The sequence below is a fragment of the Martes martes genome, assembly GCF_963455335.1.
Source record: "Martes martes genome assembly, chromosome: 6".
Classification (NCBI taxonomy): Eukaryota; Metazoa; Chordata; class Mammalia; order Carnivora; family Mustelidae; genus Martes; species Martes martes.
In genome coordinates, this window is record NC_137893.1 from 85,605,042 (window position 1) to 85,625,529 (window position 20,488).

Consider the following 20,488-nt stretch of genomic DNA (forward strand, 5'->3'; position numbering starts at 1 on the left):
GATGACACCTGCCACATTCCTGCCTCCTGGTTTCACCAGCACCCTTGAAAGAAGGGCTGTGGCTGACAAGGCCCCCTCCTGTCTTGTCTCGCAGAGCACACCAGCCCACCGGCACACTCCTCCACACCCAGGGGCCTCGAGGGCAGCCCCTCCACCTGCTCCTTCCTCCTTTCCCTCTCACTTCACCCAGGACTGGTAGCTTTGGGTAATAAGTAACCACCCACCCTTGAAGCCTGGGGTTCTGATGATAAGGAATTATTAAGCTTACCTATTTATTGTAATTTAAGATGACTAGATGGTTAAACTGTAAACCCCTTCACTAACTAAAAAAAAAAACCAAAAACGCCCGGGGGTCTTGGGGATGGGTGGCAGGAATTCTGCATGAACAGCGGGCACCTTGAATTTCTCTACTATGTAGGACCCCCCCTGCCTGTTTCTTACCCACCACCCACCCACCCTCCCAGCACCCGATCCTGGCCCTACCACCTCCCAGCACGATCCCAGCCCACCGCTCTCCACAAAGCCCCCTGTGGGATCTTCCTAAGGGCCAACCACCTGTCACAAAGTCCTTCCTTATTGTCGGACTCTAACCTAAATCCCTCCGGCTGCACTCCAAGCCCATTTCCTCTGGTTCAGTCTCCAGCTGGAGACGAACAACAGCTGGCTTCCATCCTCCCTGGAATAAATTGTACCAGAAACTACCGGCGAAGTGGCACAGGCTTTTTGGGGTGGATGGTACACCTCCCCATCGCAGGGAGGTGGGGGGTGGACGGCAGCTTCTGCCTCCATGGCCCCCAGACGCCAGATCAAACCCCACAAGAAGACGGAGTCCCGATCAGAGACAAGGGTCAAAACCACCATGCCCAGCTACCATGAGGATCCCTGGGCCAGATACATGGGGAGCAATGTCCTAAAAGACAGACTGCCCACTCCCCAGATGGCCACAGATTTCACACAACCTGGCTACCAAGGCCCCCTGTTTGGAAATCACAGAAATAAGATACGAACAGGATCCCCAAAAGGTGTGGGATAGTCAAGGGAGCCAGATATAGGCAACCAGCACCCCCCACTCCACTTGCCCCCAGGGCCAATCCTACCCATGCAAGTTGTGAAGGCACAGGGCCAGACCAGGCACAGTGGCCTCAGCCTTCTCTGCCTGGCGGGGGTGGACGGCCCCCTGTCCCACCTCCCATCCCCAGCCGACTGGGGTGTGGACGTGACCAGGAGAAGAAACAGAGAGCCGTTTTGTGCTGAAGGTACGGAAAAGTACAGCCAGGCTCTCCCAGCACACAGAGGCTGGGTGAGGTAAGGGCGGTGTAGGGGCTGGAAAACCTCCCATGCCCAGACCTGGGGCCCAGGACCAGCGAAAGGCCGGGTGACAGGAAACTCTCCAATGGCACAGCCACAGAATCGTGGCTGTGGGACTGCCCCACTGCGAACCCCATGAGGTGGAACGGATCAGGACCACAGCTCACTCGGTCTCTCCTTCACGAGGGCTGTGATGTTAAGCAAAGGCCTTTCTCAAGTCTGCTTAACCCCTCCGCCCTACCCCACCCCTCAGGCTCTGGCAGCCCTCAGTCTTCTTAGTGGAGTGCAGTAACGCTGAGTGCTCAGGCCTGCACGGGGCCAGCTAGATCCCTGCCCTAGAGGTCACGACCTCCATTTCGTTCCTTGTAAAATGGGAATACTACTGCCTGCCTGCCAACTCTCAGGGGTCTGGATCCAAAGGCTCAGTGGATGTGGACATGAGGAGGTTGCACAGGCAAAGCTAGAGACGCTCCTGACTTAGAAACTTATGGTTTCTAAACGCCTAGTGTTGTTGGGGCTCAGGCTCCTGGGGCATTGTGTGTGGCCAGGGAAGGCTCAAAGACAGGAAGGTAAGTGGCACCAGATTTCCAAGTCACCCAGGGGTCCGGCGGGAGAGCGAAACCCGCTCCTCACGTGGCCGCAGAACTCAAGTCTCCCACGAAACACTCTGCATGGGAGGCTTGTCCAGGGAGGTCCGTTTACCCTCAAGTCTGCTGGAGATGGCTGCCGGTCCTGGGCCACTGAGGGCCAAACAAAGGACCCAACAGTGGGCTTGCAGGACATAGCCTGTCACCTCCTAGGAAGAGAGGCGAGACAAGATGGCAGGATGGGAAGGGGTTCCCTTCACCCTCAATCCCTGCAAGGGGCCCTGAGGTATCCCCCTCTTTGGAGGGGCAAGAGGGCAGCTATGCCTGACTGCTACGAAGGCTGCATCTGGCCAGGTACCAGCCCCAAGTCCCATGCAGAACCCACCCAACTTCATCTAACCCAAGGAAAGATGGGGCCAGAAGCATGAACGACCTTGCACTGTGCAGTTCAAAGTCGGGTCTACTGGTTAAGTATTTGCTGAGCACCGGCCACATGCCCTGATGCTGTGAGCCAAACAAGCCAAGTGCAAGACACAGGCCCTGCCTAGGAGGACTCGCTGTCCTCGCCAGAGTCAGGCAGGCAGACAGGAAGTTACTCGATGGTGGAAGATACCACAACAAAGCAGTGGACAAACGTCGAGGCCAGGACAAGCCCTGGGGTTCGAGCCATGCCCTTGTCAGAAGTCCCAGCAAATGAGCACAAAGCTGGACAAGGAGCTCAAACACAGATGGGGAAACGGAGGCTCACAAGACACAAATGCCTAGAGCAGAGCCATCTCCCAGGGAGTAGCTTCCCCCAGCTCTGAGAACCGCCTGTCCCTCCTCCTCTGTCCCACCCTTGGGTCTTGCACCTATCCTGGAGCGGGACCCCAGAAAGAAGCTGGAAAACCCATACCAGTTCCATCAGTCACCCCTTCTTCCGTTCTTTCCAGATTCGTGATGGAAAACACGTTCATGGTTCTCATCCCAAGGGGAAGATGTGCCAACAGATTCACCCAAGCGGTGAACCTGAACCTTAAGTACAGGCTTCCCTCCCAAGGACCGGAGAAGAGTTGATGCTTCACTGGAGATGGGCAGGCTGAGGGAAGGGGGTGGAGCGGGGGATCAGAAGGAATTGAGACCCTGAAGCAACAACTGGAGACCCATGAAAAACGACTAACTTGGGGCGCCTGGGTGGCTTAGTCGGATAAGCATCTGCCTTCTGCTCAGTTTGTGATCCCAGGGTCCCAGGATCAAGTCCAGCATCCGGCTCTCTGCTCAGTGGGAAGACTGCTTCTCCCTCTGCCCCTCCTCCTGCTTGTGCGTTCTCTGTCTCTCTTAAATCAACAAATAAAATCTTAAACAAAACAAAAAAAAAAACGACTGACTTCCCATAGTTTGGTTCCACCTCCACCAAACCGAGCCTGACCGATGATAACACCAGGAATGACCCTCCCACCAAATACCCACTCATCTGAGTCTGATGCAGCTCAGAGGGCAAGGCGGTTCGCGGCTCTCTGCAATCTCGCACTTTCTGGGGTGGAGGGTGGTGGTGCTCACCTCAGAAGGGCTTGCAGGTTTCCAGTGGGTGGCACAGGGAAACCACGTCTGGCAGGTTCCCGGCACGTCACGCCCCGCGCTGCTCCGAGGTGGCCAGGCCAGGCCGGCTGTCCCCTCTCCCACCCCAGAGCAGGAATGGAATTTGACTAGACACCAAGAGAAGCCACTGTGCCATTAGAAACCTGCACAGATTCCTATCAACACGCCAGTGCTGTCCAAGAGAACTCTCTGTGCTGATGGAATGTTCTACATCTGAGCAGTCCCATGTGGCTACCAAGCCTTTGAAATGTGGCCAGAGTGACTGAGGAACTAAATTTTAATTTAAAATTAAAGAGCCATGATCTTTAGTGATAGCATGTTAAAATAAAATTAATTAGCTACATGTGGGTGATTACTCTACTGATACAGAATCAAACACGAGACATCCTACCCAAATCCTCTCCTAGGTGGGGTGTGCCTTCCCCTGGACCCTCAGGTTCACCCCAGACCTCAGGCAGTCATCTGCAGCACGCTCCCGACTCTGAATTACATGCACGCTGACCCAAATCTTGCTGGCTTGTGCTTTTGTTCATCGGAAAGGCAGGGCAAGGTCTCCTTGTGGCCCTGTGGGGCTTGCCGGATGCAATGGAACATGGGGCCGTGGGCCTCCGGAAGACACAGACCCTTGCAGGGGATGCGGACCCCAGCACTGGGCTCAGCCATTGGGGCTCCCCAGGCTCTGCCAGGCACCTCTTAGGGAGCCCCGCTTGGAGACTGCCAACTCACAGACCTCCAGTCTCCAACAGCTTGGTCTGCAGACTGAAGGCCCAGCTGGCGTCCCGGGTCTCTGAGACCCTTCCCCTCCAAGTGTTCAACAGCACTGCTGCTTGGGAAGCCACCACTCTGGCAGCTAAACTTAAAAATAATGACAGGACGCTGTTAGCAATCCCAGGACTGACACCAGGTTTCAGAGTGTGTTCTGTTTAAGACCCGGTTTGGCTTTGTGCTTGGTGTTCCTCACACATTTTAAAAATAGCGAGCCTAGAAGTGGCTAATGATAAAAATTCAGTTTCTTTGTTTTAAAGGCAATTCAACAATTCAACAGCATTTCAGAAAACTGGGGAGTCAGAGAAAGAAAAAGGGAGCAATCATCCTGCCTCCAACTCAGCACTGACTGCCTTCTGTTTCTGCACCGAGTTTCTGTGACTCAGTGCGAACAGAACCACATGTGAACTTGGGCGCCCTGGCTGCCCTCACCCCCAGGCTGGTTTTTGCCAAACTTGAAGGCTGGGTTCCAGCTCAGGCCCACTTTGGGAACACCAGCGGAAGGACTGGGAGACCACCCCCACCCTCAGGACCTGGGAGTCCCCTGCGCCAGTCTGTCTGAGGGGGTCCCATCCGCAGGCCACACAGCCCCAGCCTGGCCAGAAGGAAGGACCACACTGTGTGTGCAGAGCGGCAGGGGAGAGGTGTGGAGGGCTGTGTGCACACAAAGACCAGCGTCAGGGAAGGGGAGAGTTTTCTAAGACCTGTACGTGGTGAACCCAACAACGAGCAAGCCCGGGAACCAGAGGGTTTGACCATATGCAGCTCTCAGTCCTGGAAGATTCCAACAAGACAGGGCATGACGAAATGGAGATCTGTGAACTAGGAGGCCTCAGCTGGCTGGTGCAGAGAGGAACCTTCTAGAGCAGGACCCAACAGTGTCCCCCACAACTCAGACGTCGCCCTGCCCCAGCACTGTGGAGCCTGCCCCAGGTCGAGACGTGGCTCCATGCCCAGGGAGATAACACTTTGCTGGGCAACCAGCTGAGCTGTCCCAAGAGGGCACGTGCACAGGAGGATGGCAGGGCTGCGGGTGGGCCCACAGCACCTAGTGGGGGGGATGCAGCATCTGGCCAGGCAAGACCCCCACGGGGAGGGCGAGGGACAAGTGTCCAGATTGGAGGTGGGCCTAACTGGAAGGCAAAGGAGGGCTGCGAGGGTCCTGCCTCTGGGCTTTGGGGGCTGGAGAAGACAAGCTAAAGGACACAGAAACACAGCCTCCTGGTTCACAGTGTTTTTTTTACTAATTATCTCTCATGGGGTGCTATGTTTGTGATGCAATGGGACACAAGGTTAGGGCCTTGCAGAGCAGGGAAGGCGTGCAGACAAGGCAGAACCCCCCAAGGCAACATGCTCTGATGTCCCAGGGTGCGGAGGTGGTGCCCAGAGAAGGATGGGGAGCCTGCCCTGGCAGCCACAGCCTACAGTGACTTTTCTCCCTTGGGGCCCCTGAAACCCCTGCCACATGCCCCATCACTACTTAATAATCCTTGATATAAGGCCCCACCCCAACCTCAAAAAGCAGGGATGATGTCCAAGTCTTCCCATGATTTCCACAACCCTTAAACCAGCACTGGGCATACAGCAGGTGCTCGGGAGGTATCTAACTGGCCTTAGTGACCAGGTCCTGGGTTCAGAGAGGGGCAGTGACCTGGTCTAGTTGCGCAGTAAGTCAGCTGAGCAAGCCCCAGGACCTGCCAGTCCCCAGCTCACGGGGCCGCTCCTAAGTAGATCTCTGGGCTGCGGCTAGCGTCTGGGGGATGGGAGAGACGGGGTGTTGAAAAGCTGATAATCAGGACACCCTCCCTTTTCCTGCTCCCCAGGGGGGTGCTGACGAGACACTACTGCATCAGCCTGCCCCACTTAGCCCACTCAGCACTTATCCCTCAGTGAGAGGCGGCCCTTCCACCCACTGCTCCAGGGGGCCGGGATGCTGAGAAGGGAAGGGCATCCTTCCAAAGCTAACAGTGTCAGCATGCATTCCACGATCCGGGAGGCAGCAGCTTTATTTGAACAGCAGAGACGGGCCAGGCCTGGGGCTCCTGTTCTTTCTCCTCCGGAGGGTCTGAACAGGTGCCATCCTGCACCCAGGACGTGGGAGGATCAAGGAACTTGCACTAGACACCACGGACTCCCAGGCCCAAATAAACATTCGAGGCCATACCCTGGGGTCCACCCTGGAGTCCTCAGCCTACTGCAGGATCACTGATCCCTGTCATCAGTCACATAGGCAAGTGGCACTTCTACTCCAGGAGAATGGCAAGACTAAAACTATTCCCTCCCAAGGTGGGGACCGGAGTCCTGCTGGGGCTTTGTCCTGGGGAAGCCAAATGCGGGCACAGGTCACAAGTACAGGTTTAGCTGCTGAGGAGGGAGCAGGTAATATGGGGACTCAGATGGAAACCCCACCACTGACAAGCAGTTACATGCCCCCTCCAGCTCCTTGATGCTTTTCTGAAGGCTTGGTTGCTGGGTCCCCTGACCCACAAATTCTACAGTGAAGGGTCAGTGCCTATTGGCTCTGTAAGGATGCTGGAGGAAAGGGGTTGAGAGCAGGAAAGGAGTTGACAGCCCTGACCCTGAACCCTGGCCTCTACTTACAGGACCCAAGATTTCCTGCTTTAAACCTTTTCACACTGAAAATGGCAAATATACCTATATATGGTCAATGTGGTCGGGAAAACAGTGGTGTCAGAACCCACAAGGCTGCAGAAAACAGTGCTCAGCAAAGGCCAGCAAGCAGGCCTGGAGTGCCTTTGGGGTGCTAGGAGCCAATGGATCCCAAGGACAAAGTGCAGCCCCAAGGAGTAGCTGGTAGCCTAGCAAGATGGGTAGGACTGGCGCCAATTTAGGACCCCACAGTCTAAATGAGGGGCGCCTCTGCAGAGCTCTGGCTCTGGACACAGAAGGCCTGGGTTCAGGCTACTAACTAGCTGTGTGACCTTGGTTATGTCACTTAATCTCTCTGCTTCAGATGCCTTATCTGCAAAATGAGGTTCCCCACAGCACTTATCTTGTCATTGCTGTTGGGGGGGGGGGGTTGATGCGAGCAGCGATGGCCCTCGCCCAGCCTGTGGCTCCCTTTCCATCACCAAGTGCCAGCCACCATTACTTCTGGTTACGGTTACACCGTGATCATGGTCCTGCCCCCGCAGCCACCCTTCCCTGCAGTGACTTACGTTACTAGCGGATAGACCTCGAGTTCTTGGTAAGAACTGAAAACCTGCGATGCATCTACAACGTCTTAAAACGCCTCTCCTCCCTCATGAGGCGACCTTCTGTCTATATGGAGGCCAACTGGGATCAAAGGGATGGGTCCAGAAAGAGGCCAAGACCACGCCAGTAGTAGAGTCCAAATGACAGAGGCCACAGCAAGAATGTTGGCTTGGTCTGACCGAGAAGCCACTGAGGGTTTTCTGGGTTGGGGGTCACGATCTGAGTCTATGAAGACCCCTGACGGCCGTGACACTGGCCAGAACAGCTATTAGGAGGTGTGGTGATCACCTTTCAACCTACCTCCTGGGGACCCTGCTTCCAAGATGACTTCCCTAATTGTCCCACTTAGCTCTAATTACTGCTTCACTGTCCTTCCCCGCCCCCGGTGAGCACAGTAACCTGGGGGAAGTTACACAACCTCCTAAGGACTGGGCCTTGGCTCCATCCAGGGCTGTACGAGGAGGCCGGTTAGGTAACCACTAAGCTTCCTTCAGCCTCACAATTTATGATTCACTGCCAGGAGAGGTGCCCAGAGCCTGACCCTCCTCCCCCATCAGCCACCTCTGCCAGCCTCCAAGCGAGGTGCTCTGGGCTCTGGAGAAACCAGCTAACAACAGCTCCTTGGGTGTAAACACTTGGGGTGCAGGGTCCTGTGATAGGGTGACTCCCTGGGAGGCCTCAGATCCTTCCTGCTCTAGGCTCTGGACAGCCCTAAAAAACCATCCTCCTTATGGAGCTTACAGTTGGTCCATCTCAACTCCTGCATCTCATCCCAGAAAAACTCACTAGGTAGGGTGGGGAAGCTGCCACTTGAGGTGCCAGGAAGGCGTATGCTGGGCAGGGTAGGAAATCAGGCAGGCCTGGTTAGTGTATGTAGAATCAGTGCTCGGCACCCCAAAACACCACTATGGTTTTGGTTTAAAGGCCATTTAAAAGGGGATTTGAGACAGGGTGACAAATGGCTTGGTGGAAAAACACTCTGGACCTGGGCAAGCAGAGCCGGTTTACCTGAACTTAGTTCTGCCGTTTGTCCCCACCCAGCTCCTCACCAGGCCTCAGTTTTCCTACCTAGCAAATGGGATGGTATTTCACTGCCACACCTCTGTCAGTCCCAGAGAGCTCACAGGAAGGCACCTTGGATGAACAGGTCTGCACAGACTCATGGCAAGGCCCAGGGTGGGAATCTGGGAAGGGCAGGAAGCCTGTGTATCCACGAGCTTCTTGGGGTCCTCCAGGTGCTTCAGGCAACAATGTGCAACACTTCTGCTCTGTTCCCTGGGGCCGACACCCTCAGTCCACTGTGCAAGGCTCCCCATGATTGGGGCCCTGGGGGAGAAAAAGCCCAAGGCGGGCTCCAGCCGGGCCAGAATGATCAGGTCAGGACATGTCCCTCTCCCCGGAGAACAGCCCGGCCTTTGCTCCTGTTCCTCAGCAGGCTCTGAAGGCCTCGACCTGCCTCCACGAGGGAGGGGCAGGGGTGTTGCTTGCCGCCCCCAGCAGGTCGACTTGCCCTCTTGGGTTTCTGCAGTCCATGATCTGAAGGCATTCCCCAAAAGGCAGGGATGGGGCTCGTTCTCTTTGCAGCAGGTTTCAAACAGGTTTGGGCACATAGTATGTGCTTAGTAAATATCTGCTAAAGAAAGGACTGGATGGCTATTTGCTCTGCCTCAAGTTCCTTGAAAGCAGCAACCACGGTGAGCCTGGCTGGCTGGCCCCAAGTGGAAGGGGGGGATCTTGGTGGGGGGAGCAGGGGCTGGACAGATTGGCCTTGTTAATCCCAGGAGAAACAAGTTCAGCAGAAGTTTATGAAATATGGGATGGGGAGAGGAAGCAGGGAAGGGAGTTCCCAGAGATAAAGACCCAGAGAGGGAGAGCTGTTACAAGTTCCTCGAAGAGGGAAGAGACAGCAATAAACTGAATTTAAAGGCTAACTTGGAGCTGACAGCAGGGCCACAGCAAGTGACCTCCACGCACGTTTTCTTCTATGATCTCCTGTGATCTCCACCCACCAAGATGGGTAACACTGTTCCCACTTTCCAATGGAACAGTGTGCTCAGGATCGCACAGCTTGCAAAGGCGCTGTGACTTGAAAAGCCTGTCCTTAACCACTAGGAAACGTGGCCCCGGCTCGTGAGGCTTGAAGGGGAAAGTGGGAGCACATTTGATAATGGCATTCCCCTCCCCTCCTCCTTTCCACAATTCGCAGCCTAGGAGGCCACGTGCCAAAGTCTGGGCCTGGCTCAATGCACCTAGACGAGAGCCTTGATCTTCAAGAGGCCCAGCCCCTCCTGACTGGACATGGAAATGGAAGGCCCACAAGGCTCTCAGCGTCCCCCTCGGAGCCAGGCACACCACTGGGCACCTGGGGCCCAATAGACATTGTGAGCACAGCAGTGGGCAATTAAATCCACAGGCTTCTTGCACGTGTCTGTAGACCTAGGCCGAGGGTGGGGAGACATGTCCCTGCCCAGGCAGGGCTCTTACGGTCTAGCTGGACCTAATTTAATAGGCACTATGAGCCTTCTTGAGTGCATGGATGAATTTACTTGAGGGAAATGGAGTCCAGAGCTCAGCACAAACCAGCACCACAGGCAGAATTGGAACCAGGGTAGAATCCACTATTTCCTACACAGTGGTTCAGGTCCGAGTCTGTCAGCCCCAGCAGCCAGCACAGACAAAGGTAGGGACTTTGAACATGGTACTGGCCTGGCCATGAAGCACCCTGCTGGACTTTTCTCCTGGGGCCCCTTGGGGGGAGGGGAGAGAAAGCTTCTCCCTCCCAGGAAGAGCCTAGCTAAGCAGCTGCAGCCAGATTACACTGGGCCATGGGAGGTGACAACAGCCACAGTACACAATCCTGCCTAAATATTTCGGCAGGAAACCCAAATATTTAGATGGAAGAGAGGAAAAATAGAAAAATAGAATGCACATTTCAAAGGCAATCAAAGGGACCTGTCTACCAAGGGCCCTCTGAAAGGGGAAGTGGGTGGGGGTGACTGCCCCCTACGAGGGTATAATTCTAACCCGGGATCCTTTGTGATTACCACCCAGGGAGGACATACATGAGGCCATCTGCACCTGGAATCCTCCAGAATAGGAAAAGTGTGATGGGGACCTGGGACGAGCCAGGGCCCTGCTGGAAAGGAAGAGGGGGCCAACCTGCCATATGTTTAGATGTGGACCATTAATTCTTTTGAGGGGAGGGCTGTGGGTGAATTTGAAAGAAATAGGAAATGGTGGGGGACTCCACTAGGAGGAATCTGGTGGGCTTTATCATCTGTATCTCCATCTCCAGATCTGGAGCTCAGTCTGCGGTGGGGCCTGAAACAGCCATCAGAAACAGGGCCCCCCCAGAGAGATGGGGCACAGGATCAGCAGCTAACAGGCAGCAAGTCACCAGCTGCATGCACCAGGCACTCTGCCTAGTATGTTTCCATGGACTCTGTGGACATGAGGGAGATACTGTACTACCGTCCCATTTCACAGATGAGGAGACTGACCTGTTCAAGGTCACGCAGCTTGGTAAACATCCTAATAGCTAAGGCACTGAAGACACCGTGCAAGCCTGACCCTTTCCTGCCTCCAAGCCTCTGCTCCTTGTTTTTTCCTACTTTTCCACCCTACACAGAACAGAAAGGTCCACAGTGTGGACTCCAGGTTCAAATCCTCATTCTTCTACTTCCTAGACGTACAGCCTCTAGGTTAAACCTGTGTGGTCCATTCTGTGGCTCTTAGCAGGATGCAGTGCTGGTAAGAGCCCTTCCAGCAGAGGGCTGTGCATGGATTCATGAGGTGAGGCACCAAACAGTTCCCACAGCCTGTGGCTAAGCAAGCGCTCGGCTCACACTACCTCTACCCCAACCCCTGTACTCCAACCACTGGGCTGTTTCTCCACTCCTGGCTCTGAAGTCAACAGGGCAGGGTGAATCTCAGCCTCTAGTTAGCCATGTAGACCCAGGCAAATCCCCTGGCCTCCATCTCCCTAGAAAATGGGCATAGCAGTAACATTTACCCTACTGGACTCTTAAGGAGACACAGTCAGAGAACCAGCCCGAGGCTGGCATGCAGTAAGAATTCGGCAGGACGCTTCCAGGTGCTGCTAGCTACACCGCTCATCTTTCCAGCGTGCCTTATACTCCTGCTTCTTTAAATTCGAGAGTGGAGGTTAATCTCTCAGTGACTGACACTCAGAACCTCCAGGTACACTTACTAATATCAACACGGTAATAGGTCCTTTTACTTTTCTTCCTCTAGACTGGGGGCTCCCTGAGGGCAGGGGTTACGTGTGGGTCAGACCCAGATCCCCTGCCGGCCAAGGGGTCCTACAGGCCTCAGGAAACAGGAACCGAATCCTCTGAGGCCCTGTGACCCTCGTCCATCTCTCTGGCCTCTACCATCTGCAACCCATCACTCAGCACCAGGACCGCATTTCCCTTCATTCCACCACTGTGACCGTTTTTCTCCCCAGTGAGGCTGCGCTCCCGAGGGCTAAGGCCCCTGCCTGGTTTCTGAGGCTTCAGCACACACTAAAATGCTGGCCAGCAGGGAGGCCCTTCTGTGAGCTCACCCTTTCTTCTGCCCAGATCTCTGAAATTTAGGGACCAGATGAACCCCTCACCAAAAACCTAGAGGCCCCAGGCAGCTGTACAGAGCTGGACGACACCAAACTCACTTTTGCATAAAGGGACAACTACGGCATAATCTGGTCAAATGGTGGGGGGCGGGGTGGTGTGGCAGGGACCCAGACCTCATTGTCCAAGGGGCTCATGGTAAGAGGAGAAGGTGCCCTAACTGAAAGTTGGGTTTGGGGGGGGGTTGCTGTGGGTTCTGTGGGCTTTGGTGGAAAAACCCACACTCCATCACATCAGGAGGAAGGGAGGAAGCATCCTTATCAGAACACCCATGGGGTGAAGGGTTCAGCCCACAGAAATGCTGTTAATTTCGAGTCAAATACTCCACTTCTTTTAAGTTGCAAAGCCGGTGAAGGAAGAGGGAACTTTCTGAAATGCTGTTCACTCCCTTACTTGAAAATTACAAAATTTTGGTCAGTTCAAATTCCTTGGCTAAACCCAGAGGGCTTCATCATCTGACCCTCACCCTCCAGCCCTGTGGCTGCTGCCCAGGACCATCAGGCAGTTTTCCTCCTCCCTGAGGGCTGTGGGCAAGAAAGATCCATACCCACCCACCCCCCACCTTATTTGTTCAGCAACTTAAAAATCTCACTGATATACACGCAGAAGAGGGACTCTGGATCATACGGTTCCACTTCTAATTTCCTGAGGAACCTCAACACTGTTTTCCATAATGGTTGCACCATTTTTCTCAAAGAGACAAATACTCTATGATTCCACTTGAAAGGTATTCAAAGTAGTCAGACTCACAGGAACAGAACATAAATTGCTCATTACCAGGGACTGGGGGAGAGGGGAAAGGGGAGCTGTTTAATGAAGGTAGAATCTGTTTTGCAAGATGAAAAAGTTCTGGAGATCTGTCTCACCACAGCGTGAATATATTTAACATGAAGGAAATGTACTCTTAAAAGTGCTTAAGATGGGGAATAAATGGATATGATGGTAAACTCTGTTATGTGTTTTTTTTACCACAATTAAAAAAAAAAAAATGGTTGACATTTCTTCTGCTTCAGGAAGGTCCTCCTGATCCTGTGTGAGCCAGACTTGTGTGGGCAGCCCCCTCTCAGAGCAGGGGTGTCTAGGAATAGTAGCAGAGGCAGTGGAGCTAACATTTAAAGAGTACTGACTATGTGCCCAGCACTGGTCGAGGCGAGCAATGAGGGTGCTATCGTGGCCTGCCTTCGGAGGCCAGCCCATAACCATGACACACGGCATGGATGGGACTCTTTCAGCAAAAGCAAGGGCCCCGCGGTTGGTGGGGCGAGTGGTACTTGGAGGGCAGCGTGTCAACCCATCCCTGGGGAGGGTGGACGACAGGTCAGGCCTCCCCTGCCCTATTCAGAGAGTCCCGGGGAACTCTCATTGTGATCTCCAAGGACCCTCGCCTTGACTCGCTCCACTCTCCAACAGGCAAACCTATTTCACTTGGTTTCTTCTAGTACCCAGCATGCTTGGCCTCTCTGTATCACCCAGTTCTGGCTACGTAGTTCTTCAGCAACGGTCGAATCTAGCAATCCAATTTGTAGAAAGACTCTCTTGGGCATTCTGTCTCAGGAGTTCGGCTCTTCTGTTCCCCAAAGCCTTATAATTCCCTGCTCCCCACCCCCACCCCCACCCCCACCACACATAGAGTTCAGAGGCTGAGCCCAATCTGACAGCAAACAGCCAAGTTCAAGATGAAAGCCCTTGGCCTGAGGTCAGAGCCAGCCAAGCACAGCATCCAAAACTGGAGGATTGTTTCTTTTAAACGCCAAACTATAAATAGGGCAAAATCCCAGGAAAATACTTAGACGCAACAGTCCTCACCTCCCTTGCACCCCCTCCTATAGGACTCCCCCCACCTCCACTAGAATCTTTCAACACTTGCTAATTCCGTCTGAGAAGTCTCTAATACCATGCCATCTGTAATCATCCTAAGGGTTCTAGTGAAACGCTCCAAACGATGCAATAAAAATTCACTTTAACTGTTGAAACTCTAGAGCAGTTAACAGAGGCAGATTCATCGATTTAAGAATTCTTGTTTTTTTTTAGCGGCCCTCAACTTTGAGAGGAACATCAACAGACAAGCCATGAGGAGGGGAACTCCTTCTTCCAATTCCTCTCAAAAACCCGACTTCTCTACTTTCCACTTCTCCCGTTCGAGACAGGGAGGACCCAAGTTCACACTACTGACGTGGCGGCCTCCGTGATCTTGGATAATCAAAAGATCTATTGTGTTTCCTTTACTTACAAAGGCAGTTAAGCAGACCAGTGTGCTTTATCACTTCCAACAAGGCTTGAAACAAAAGGGGTTTTCATGTTAACCCTCAGTTCTCAAAAAAACTCAATTAAGGTGCCCCATTCTCAGCATTTTGGGCAGATGTAATTTTAGCACGCACTCCCTGGTTATATTTTAAAACTTTGGGAGGAGGACTGGTGTTAGTGACTTGAGGTCAGACCTTTAAAATTGGAATCAGCTTGACTGGTATAGATGGGAACAGGTATGTAGAGTAAGAAGGTTCTAGGAAATAAAAGGAGAGGGGTCTGGCACACGTGGAAAACTTCCAAATAGGATAATGCAGTTTGAAGCTGGCAAGGAGGCCAGCAGGATCTAAAAGGCTTCTGGGAACTGGTCAGACACATGAGAAGTCTAGCCAAACCCAGAGGTAGGGATGGGGCATCCCAGTGGAAGGCAGGGCCTGGAGCCACCCCTACCACACTCCTAGGAGACATGGGGGAATCTGGAGAGCCACAGCAAGAACACCCACTCTCTCCTCCCTTCTTCTTCCTCTCGAACCCTCCTAATTTCAAGACCCTACTTGAGGTCATCGCCTCCAGAAAGCCCTCCCTGGCCCCTCAGGCTGGTCCTGGGGGCCCTCACGAGCCGCCCCATCCTGGGGAGTTTACTCATCCTTCTTCCCAGAAGCCAGTTTCAGCCTGGCGGGTGTCTTAATCCATCTTTGCACTCCCAGAGCCTTGCCTAGTGCCTGGCACACAGTGGGCCCTTAGTAGACACTTGCTGACTAATTCTCACGTACTTTGGAATACAGCACAGTGTGAAACCCGACTCTGTGCCATATAATCCTGGGCAAGTTATATCACTGTTCCCCTCTATAAAAGGAGGTGGTCACCAAGATTAAATTAAAATAAGAACATCTATAAAGTACTTATTGGAAGCTCTGGTGCACAGTGAGTTCTCAGATCCTTCCTGTTTATGATCACCACACACCGGAGGTGAAAGCTGGAGAAGGTTCACTGCTCCCCTTCACCCCAACCCTTTGCTTTCTTGTGCTGCCAAGGGAGGGGCGGACTGAGGCTTACCGCAGTCACAGAGGAGGTGCTGGCTTGGCCAGGCCCCACACAGGAGGCCTGAGTGCCAATGCCTGTTCTAGCGGAAAGAGAAAATAGAATTCCCCAGCCGGCCAGAGTCCACCTGAACCAATCCCCGGAGCTCACTCACAGACTAACCAGTCAACAGCTTCACATGCCCAAGGAGGGCAAAGGTGCACAAGGAATGGGCTCTGGAGTGCTCCTGCGGTGTCGCCAAGGCCATTCCAACCTCCCCGAGCTTCGGTTTCCTTATCTTAATACGTAAGATTGCTGTAAGGAGTAACTAAGGCAGGTAAAACGCCTGGTCACTGTGTGCCCAATAAATGCTAACAACAGCGGGAGGCGTGTCAGCTCTCCCAAGTCACACCAGCACACATCTTGCCTAACGCTTCTGCTTGACCTGATTCTCACTGGACCCTCATTTTGCAGGTGGGGAAAGAGGCAAATTTAAATGGCTTGATGGGTAAATGGCCAAGCCAGATGGCAAAACCAGCCTGTGCCCTCTCTCATAAAATGCACATGCCACCCACAATGCCCAGTGCACGAGGCATTCAGTCAATGCTAACTGCCCTTATGGAAACCGCTGCAACTTAGGAAGAGGCTGGCGGAACAAGGCTTGGGAGCAAGGTTCCAAGGTGGTTCTGAAGGCAGGAAGGAGGGCGACCACGTGGTCTGAGGCCAGTGGGGGTGGGGAGGTTTGAGGTTTGAAAGTTGGCCTCCACCTCAGTTCAACCACAGCTTGTACAGGGAGGAAGCACATGAAACTTGGGGTCTATTTCCAAAGATCTAACGAAAGGTGAGGGGTGTGTTGCGTTAACTCCCTTCGCATGCTTTTGAAAGCACAGGCGGTTTCCAGGGTAAGAAAAACCCCAGCCCAGACTGCACCCCCCACCCCCTTCTAACAACCCCTCCCAAGAGCCTACCCCAACCCCAGGAATTCCTAGCCTGGGACTTCTTTAGGATTACAAAGGGGATTCAGAACCTGACAAAACACAGAACCTCAGGTGGGCCAGATGGGAAAGAAGTTTAAGTTTTCAGAGACTGAGTCTTCGTTGTTTTTTTTTTGTTTTTTTTTTTTGTTTTTTTCGTTAAGCCAATTTCCTAGGGCTGAAGGCAATGCTTCAAGTCAGAACAGAAAGCAGAGCCAGGCAGATTTCTGCAGACTAAAAAGTGACGCTAGCAAAATGCTTCCCCTGGTCAGTCTTCATTTCTTGGGTTTTTCCTATGATGGGAGGGGACTCGCCCACTTGGTGAAGGTTTGAGAGTTTTCTGGCCAGGGATGAGGAACAGGGCTGTCCATAATCGTCTCCAAATCAGACTGGCCTGATGCTCAAATCTAAAAATTACCTGCACACTTATGCGGGGCCATCATTGGCGGGTTTAAGAGGACCTCCAAACAAGAAGCATTTTGTTTGCTCGAACACCTTAGGAAAGCTGTTTAACTTCCAAAGCTACTACCACCAGCTGCACCCGGCTGCCTTACCCTGACCGCCCCCCCTTTCCCCTCTCCTTGGGTTTTGAAGTTTATTTTCCCACATTCAGCCTTGAATTCTTTCCTTCCTTCCCCTGCTGTGGCGAAGAGGGAAACACTTCGAGGGCAGCTTGATTCTTCATCACCCGCGCCTGCCCTCTTCCCCCTCTAAACAAAGCCCTGGAAGAAACTAAACAACAACTAGTTCTCCAGGGGAATTGTTTCCTCAAGGGAAATTATAAAGTGACCCCTCCCCAATGCGCACACACAGGGCACTCATTGGAAAGCACTCCTGCTCTGGGGGGCGAAACCACACAATTAGCCTCTGAGCCCATGCTCCCCACCAAACCTCATCTCTCCTGGGACCCCACTCTGGGGATGGCTACAGGTCCAGAGACTCTCCCCACTAAAATCCAACACCAAACCTGCCCAACCTCCCCTCTTGCTGGCCTCTGGGAGGTCAAGTCTTTACTTGCCCAACTGCTGGTAAGTACTTATATGCTCATGTGTGTGAATGTCCATTGATTTCAGGACAAAAAGGAAGTGGCCAAGGCAAGACCTAATCATGTGCTCCACAGCTTTCAACTTCCCAGCAGTCCAGGGCAGGGAAGACAGATGAAGACAGGTTCGTTCTCACTTCACATATGGGGAGATCTGAGACCGGGTCAAATGAGAGATAACTAGACAACCATAAAATGTTGGGGGCTTGCTACAGATTAAGTGTTTGTTCCATCCAACCTTCTTTCTGGCATCTTTCGTTCCAAGAGAAATGTAACACCTTGGACAATCTCCCTCTAGTCCACCCCACAATCTAGAACCTTCACCAGCTCTTATATCCAGGTTCTGGTCCTTCCGCTGGAGGGAGGCCATTAATGCAGGCCAAGAAGACGGGTGGTTAAGGTCAAGGACCTCTCAGAAACTGGAGCAAAGGGCCCTGGTCCCCAAACAGACTCAAGGTCCCAAACAGCATGGTCAGCTCCAGTTTATCCCAGTGAGGTCAAAGCTATCCACAGAACACAAGGAGAAGATAAAAGGCTTTCAATCCCAACACAGAGCAGAAACTATCCCCCAACACCTCCCATTCTGCTCAACCTCTCCTTCCCCCTAAAAAGGATGCATTTTGTTCCTTTGTTCAACCTGCTACTTTCACAAACTTTAACTCCAAGCCCAGGGGGAGAAGGGGGACTGTCTCCGAGAGATAAGCCCTGCCGGAAGCGTGAGCGCGTCCCCGGCATTCCAGCCATCGTCCCCCACTCCCCACCCAGGGTGCTCCAGCAGGACAGAGCCCCCTACCCACTTCCCGAGGGGGGAGGCTTTGCTCAGGCTCGGGCTGGCGCGGACCCTCCACCGACTCCGCGGGGCTCACATTCGCGAAGAAAAACCGCGCGGGCGCGGCACCGGCCTGGAGCTGGGAGGTGGAGATGCGAAGGAGTGGCACCCGGCTCGCCTCCCGAACTCCGGGAGCGTCTCCAAGTGAAGATAAACGCCTTTATCCGCCCTCCAGCCCCCTTCCAAGCAGGGAGGTACCCGCACACTCACACCGAGCCACCACGGAGCCTGGTTCACTCGGGGGTGAACCTCAACTTCTCTCGGGACAAACCGGGTTCCCAAAGAATCTCGGCGCATGGGTCACTCCGGTGTCTACCGGTGAACGACAGATCCCAGCAGCCAGACCCATGCGAGACATCCTTTCCTGCCACCCCCAGGACTACCCACGGGGACTGTGGGTTATCCAAAGCTGTGAAGGGCTGCCCTTCCGCACTCCTGACTCTCTGGCCGGCTTCAAGTGTGTAGGGGCACGGACGGCGGCTCACCTGCAAGATCTTGTCCAGGCCCTCCTGGCCCAGACACGGGAACTCCTTGAGCAGATGCAGTTTCTGTGTATAGTAGTTTTTCTTGGCCTCTTTCCAGTGCGGCTCCTCGAGCACCTCGAAGATCGCTGCCCCGATGGCCAGGTAGAAGATGATGGCCGAGGTGAGCAATGGGCCCCGGTCCACCATGGCTCCTGAGCGGCTGCCTCCTGGAGAAAGCCTCCCTTAGCCCCAGCGGCTCCCGGTCCACGCGCCCTCCAGCCTCTGCAAACAGCTGTTTGAATTTGGAGCTCCGCATGCGCAGTGCCCTATTCCTCCACCCCCCGGCGCCGCTCCCCGGACAAAGTTGCTCCGTCAAATTGGCCCACAGAGCGCGGGTAAACTGTACGAAGCTTTCCTCCCGCAGGCGGGGTAGCGGGGGGTTGTGGGAGGCGGGCGGACACCAAGGTGGGGGCAAGGGGGCGCCCTGCCTCGCGGGGCTAAAAGGAGCTGGGAGGGGGTGGAATCAAGGCCAGACTCTGGGGAGACACGTGGGCCGTCCTCCGCGAGCCACAGCAGTGTGCGCCGCGCCCGCCTCCGCGCGCCTCTTTAACCAGCGCCCCGCGCCTGATCCCGGGGGGCGGGGCCCGAGGAGGCCCCGCCTCCTCGCCTGCACCTCCCCCCGCCCCCCCGCAGGCCCCGCCCCGCGCAGTCCCCCAACGAGGTGCGCGCTGCGCAATTCGGTGCTCCGTGCGCTCCCGGTGCGGCCGCCAGGGGAAGCTGCGCGCCCCGCGGTGGCACCGGGGTTGGGGTCTCCGGGACTCGCGTTGGTTTTTTGTGCTGGTGGTATTAACTAAGAGGAGTGTGTACCTAATGACTAGGGTCGGGAAGTTACTATTATTCTTATTTTCATTGTAATTCAATTTCCATCCTCTGACGTTTCTGCCAAGAAAGTTTGATTCTCTCAGTCTCTTTCTCTTACTCCCTCCTGTAAGCTGGGTTGGCGGCGGCGGCGGGGCTGGGCGGTAAGACTAGAAAGGGACAGGAGAGGCTGTAGAGAATCAGGATAGCAGGAACTAATCCAGCCACAAAGGCGAGACTCCACACTCTTGGCCCATTCTCACCTGCCTTGGTGAGACCCCCCCAACACACACACATTGAGAAGGCGCTGTTGAGGCTTCACTGTTGTAGGTGCCTCCCAGCCACACACACTGTAACTCTCCAGGAAATACTTAACCTCTCCATACTCCCACGCCTATTCTGCAACCCTCATCGACACCCACACATGTGCACTCATCCCCACTGTTGGGAGATATTTTCTTCCTAAATTCCTTCTGAGAGACTATATAACTCTAATGCACCCTGTAACGGTAAAGTGACTGCTGGGGGAGGGAATCTGGATTGTTCAAGGACATGTCCCCAGACTGTTACGTAGGAGACACTCAATAAGCATTTGTGCAATGAAGGAGTGAATGAATTTGTCAAGCAGAGACACTGAGGACATCTCTCACTCATCTAGGGGCTAAAAACCCCAGGGAGTACCACATCCTTTCCATGCATCATGATCCGGGCCTCTAATTATACCAACCTTGCAGTGAGGAAACTGAAGTTGTGTTGGGTTAGTATATTCAAAATTTCCAACCAACAACAGCCAAAAATTGGAGTGGCACATTCCAGTACTTGGTACCAAGAGTCTGGCCTTGACCCTCTGGTGGCCTCTGTGCGGGCAAGTGTGGCAGTGAGCCAAATTGGTGCACTGCCTTTAGCCAAGGCCATTTTTCCCCCATGGGGAAGGTGAGGGACTTTGCTCAAGTGTCGAGAGTTAGGACATTT

The 20,488-nt window shown here is 53.9% G+C and overlaps 1 protein-coding gene across 1 annotated transcript in view; it reads right to left on the minus strand.

The window, feature by feature from the left end:
• KCNK5 (potassium two pore domain channel subfamily K member 5) overlaps positions 1-19,239 on the minus strand; it is a 38,212-nt gene extending 18,973 nt beyond the window's left edge. Inside the window, exon 1 of the mRNA XM_080805732.1 lies at positions 18,680-19,239. Within this exon, the coding sequence (XP_080661858.1) occupies positions 18,680-18,865 (186 nt within the window). The 5' untranslated portion in view covers positions 18,866-19,239. The remainder of the gene's footprint in view (positions 1-18,679) is intronic.
• Positions 19,240-20,488: the final 1,249 nt, after the last annotated feature.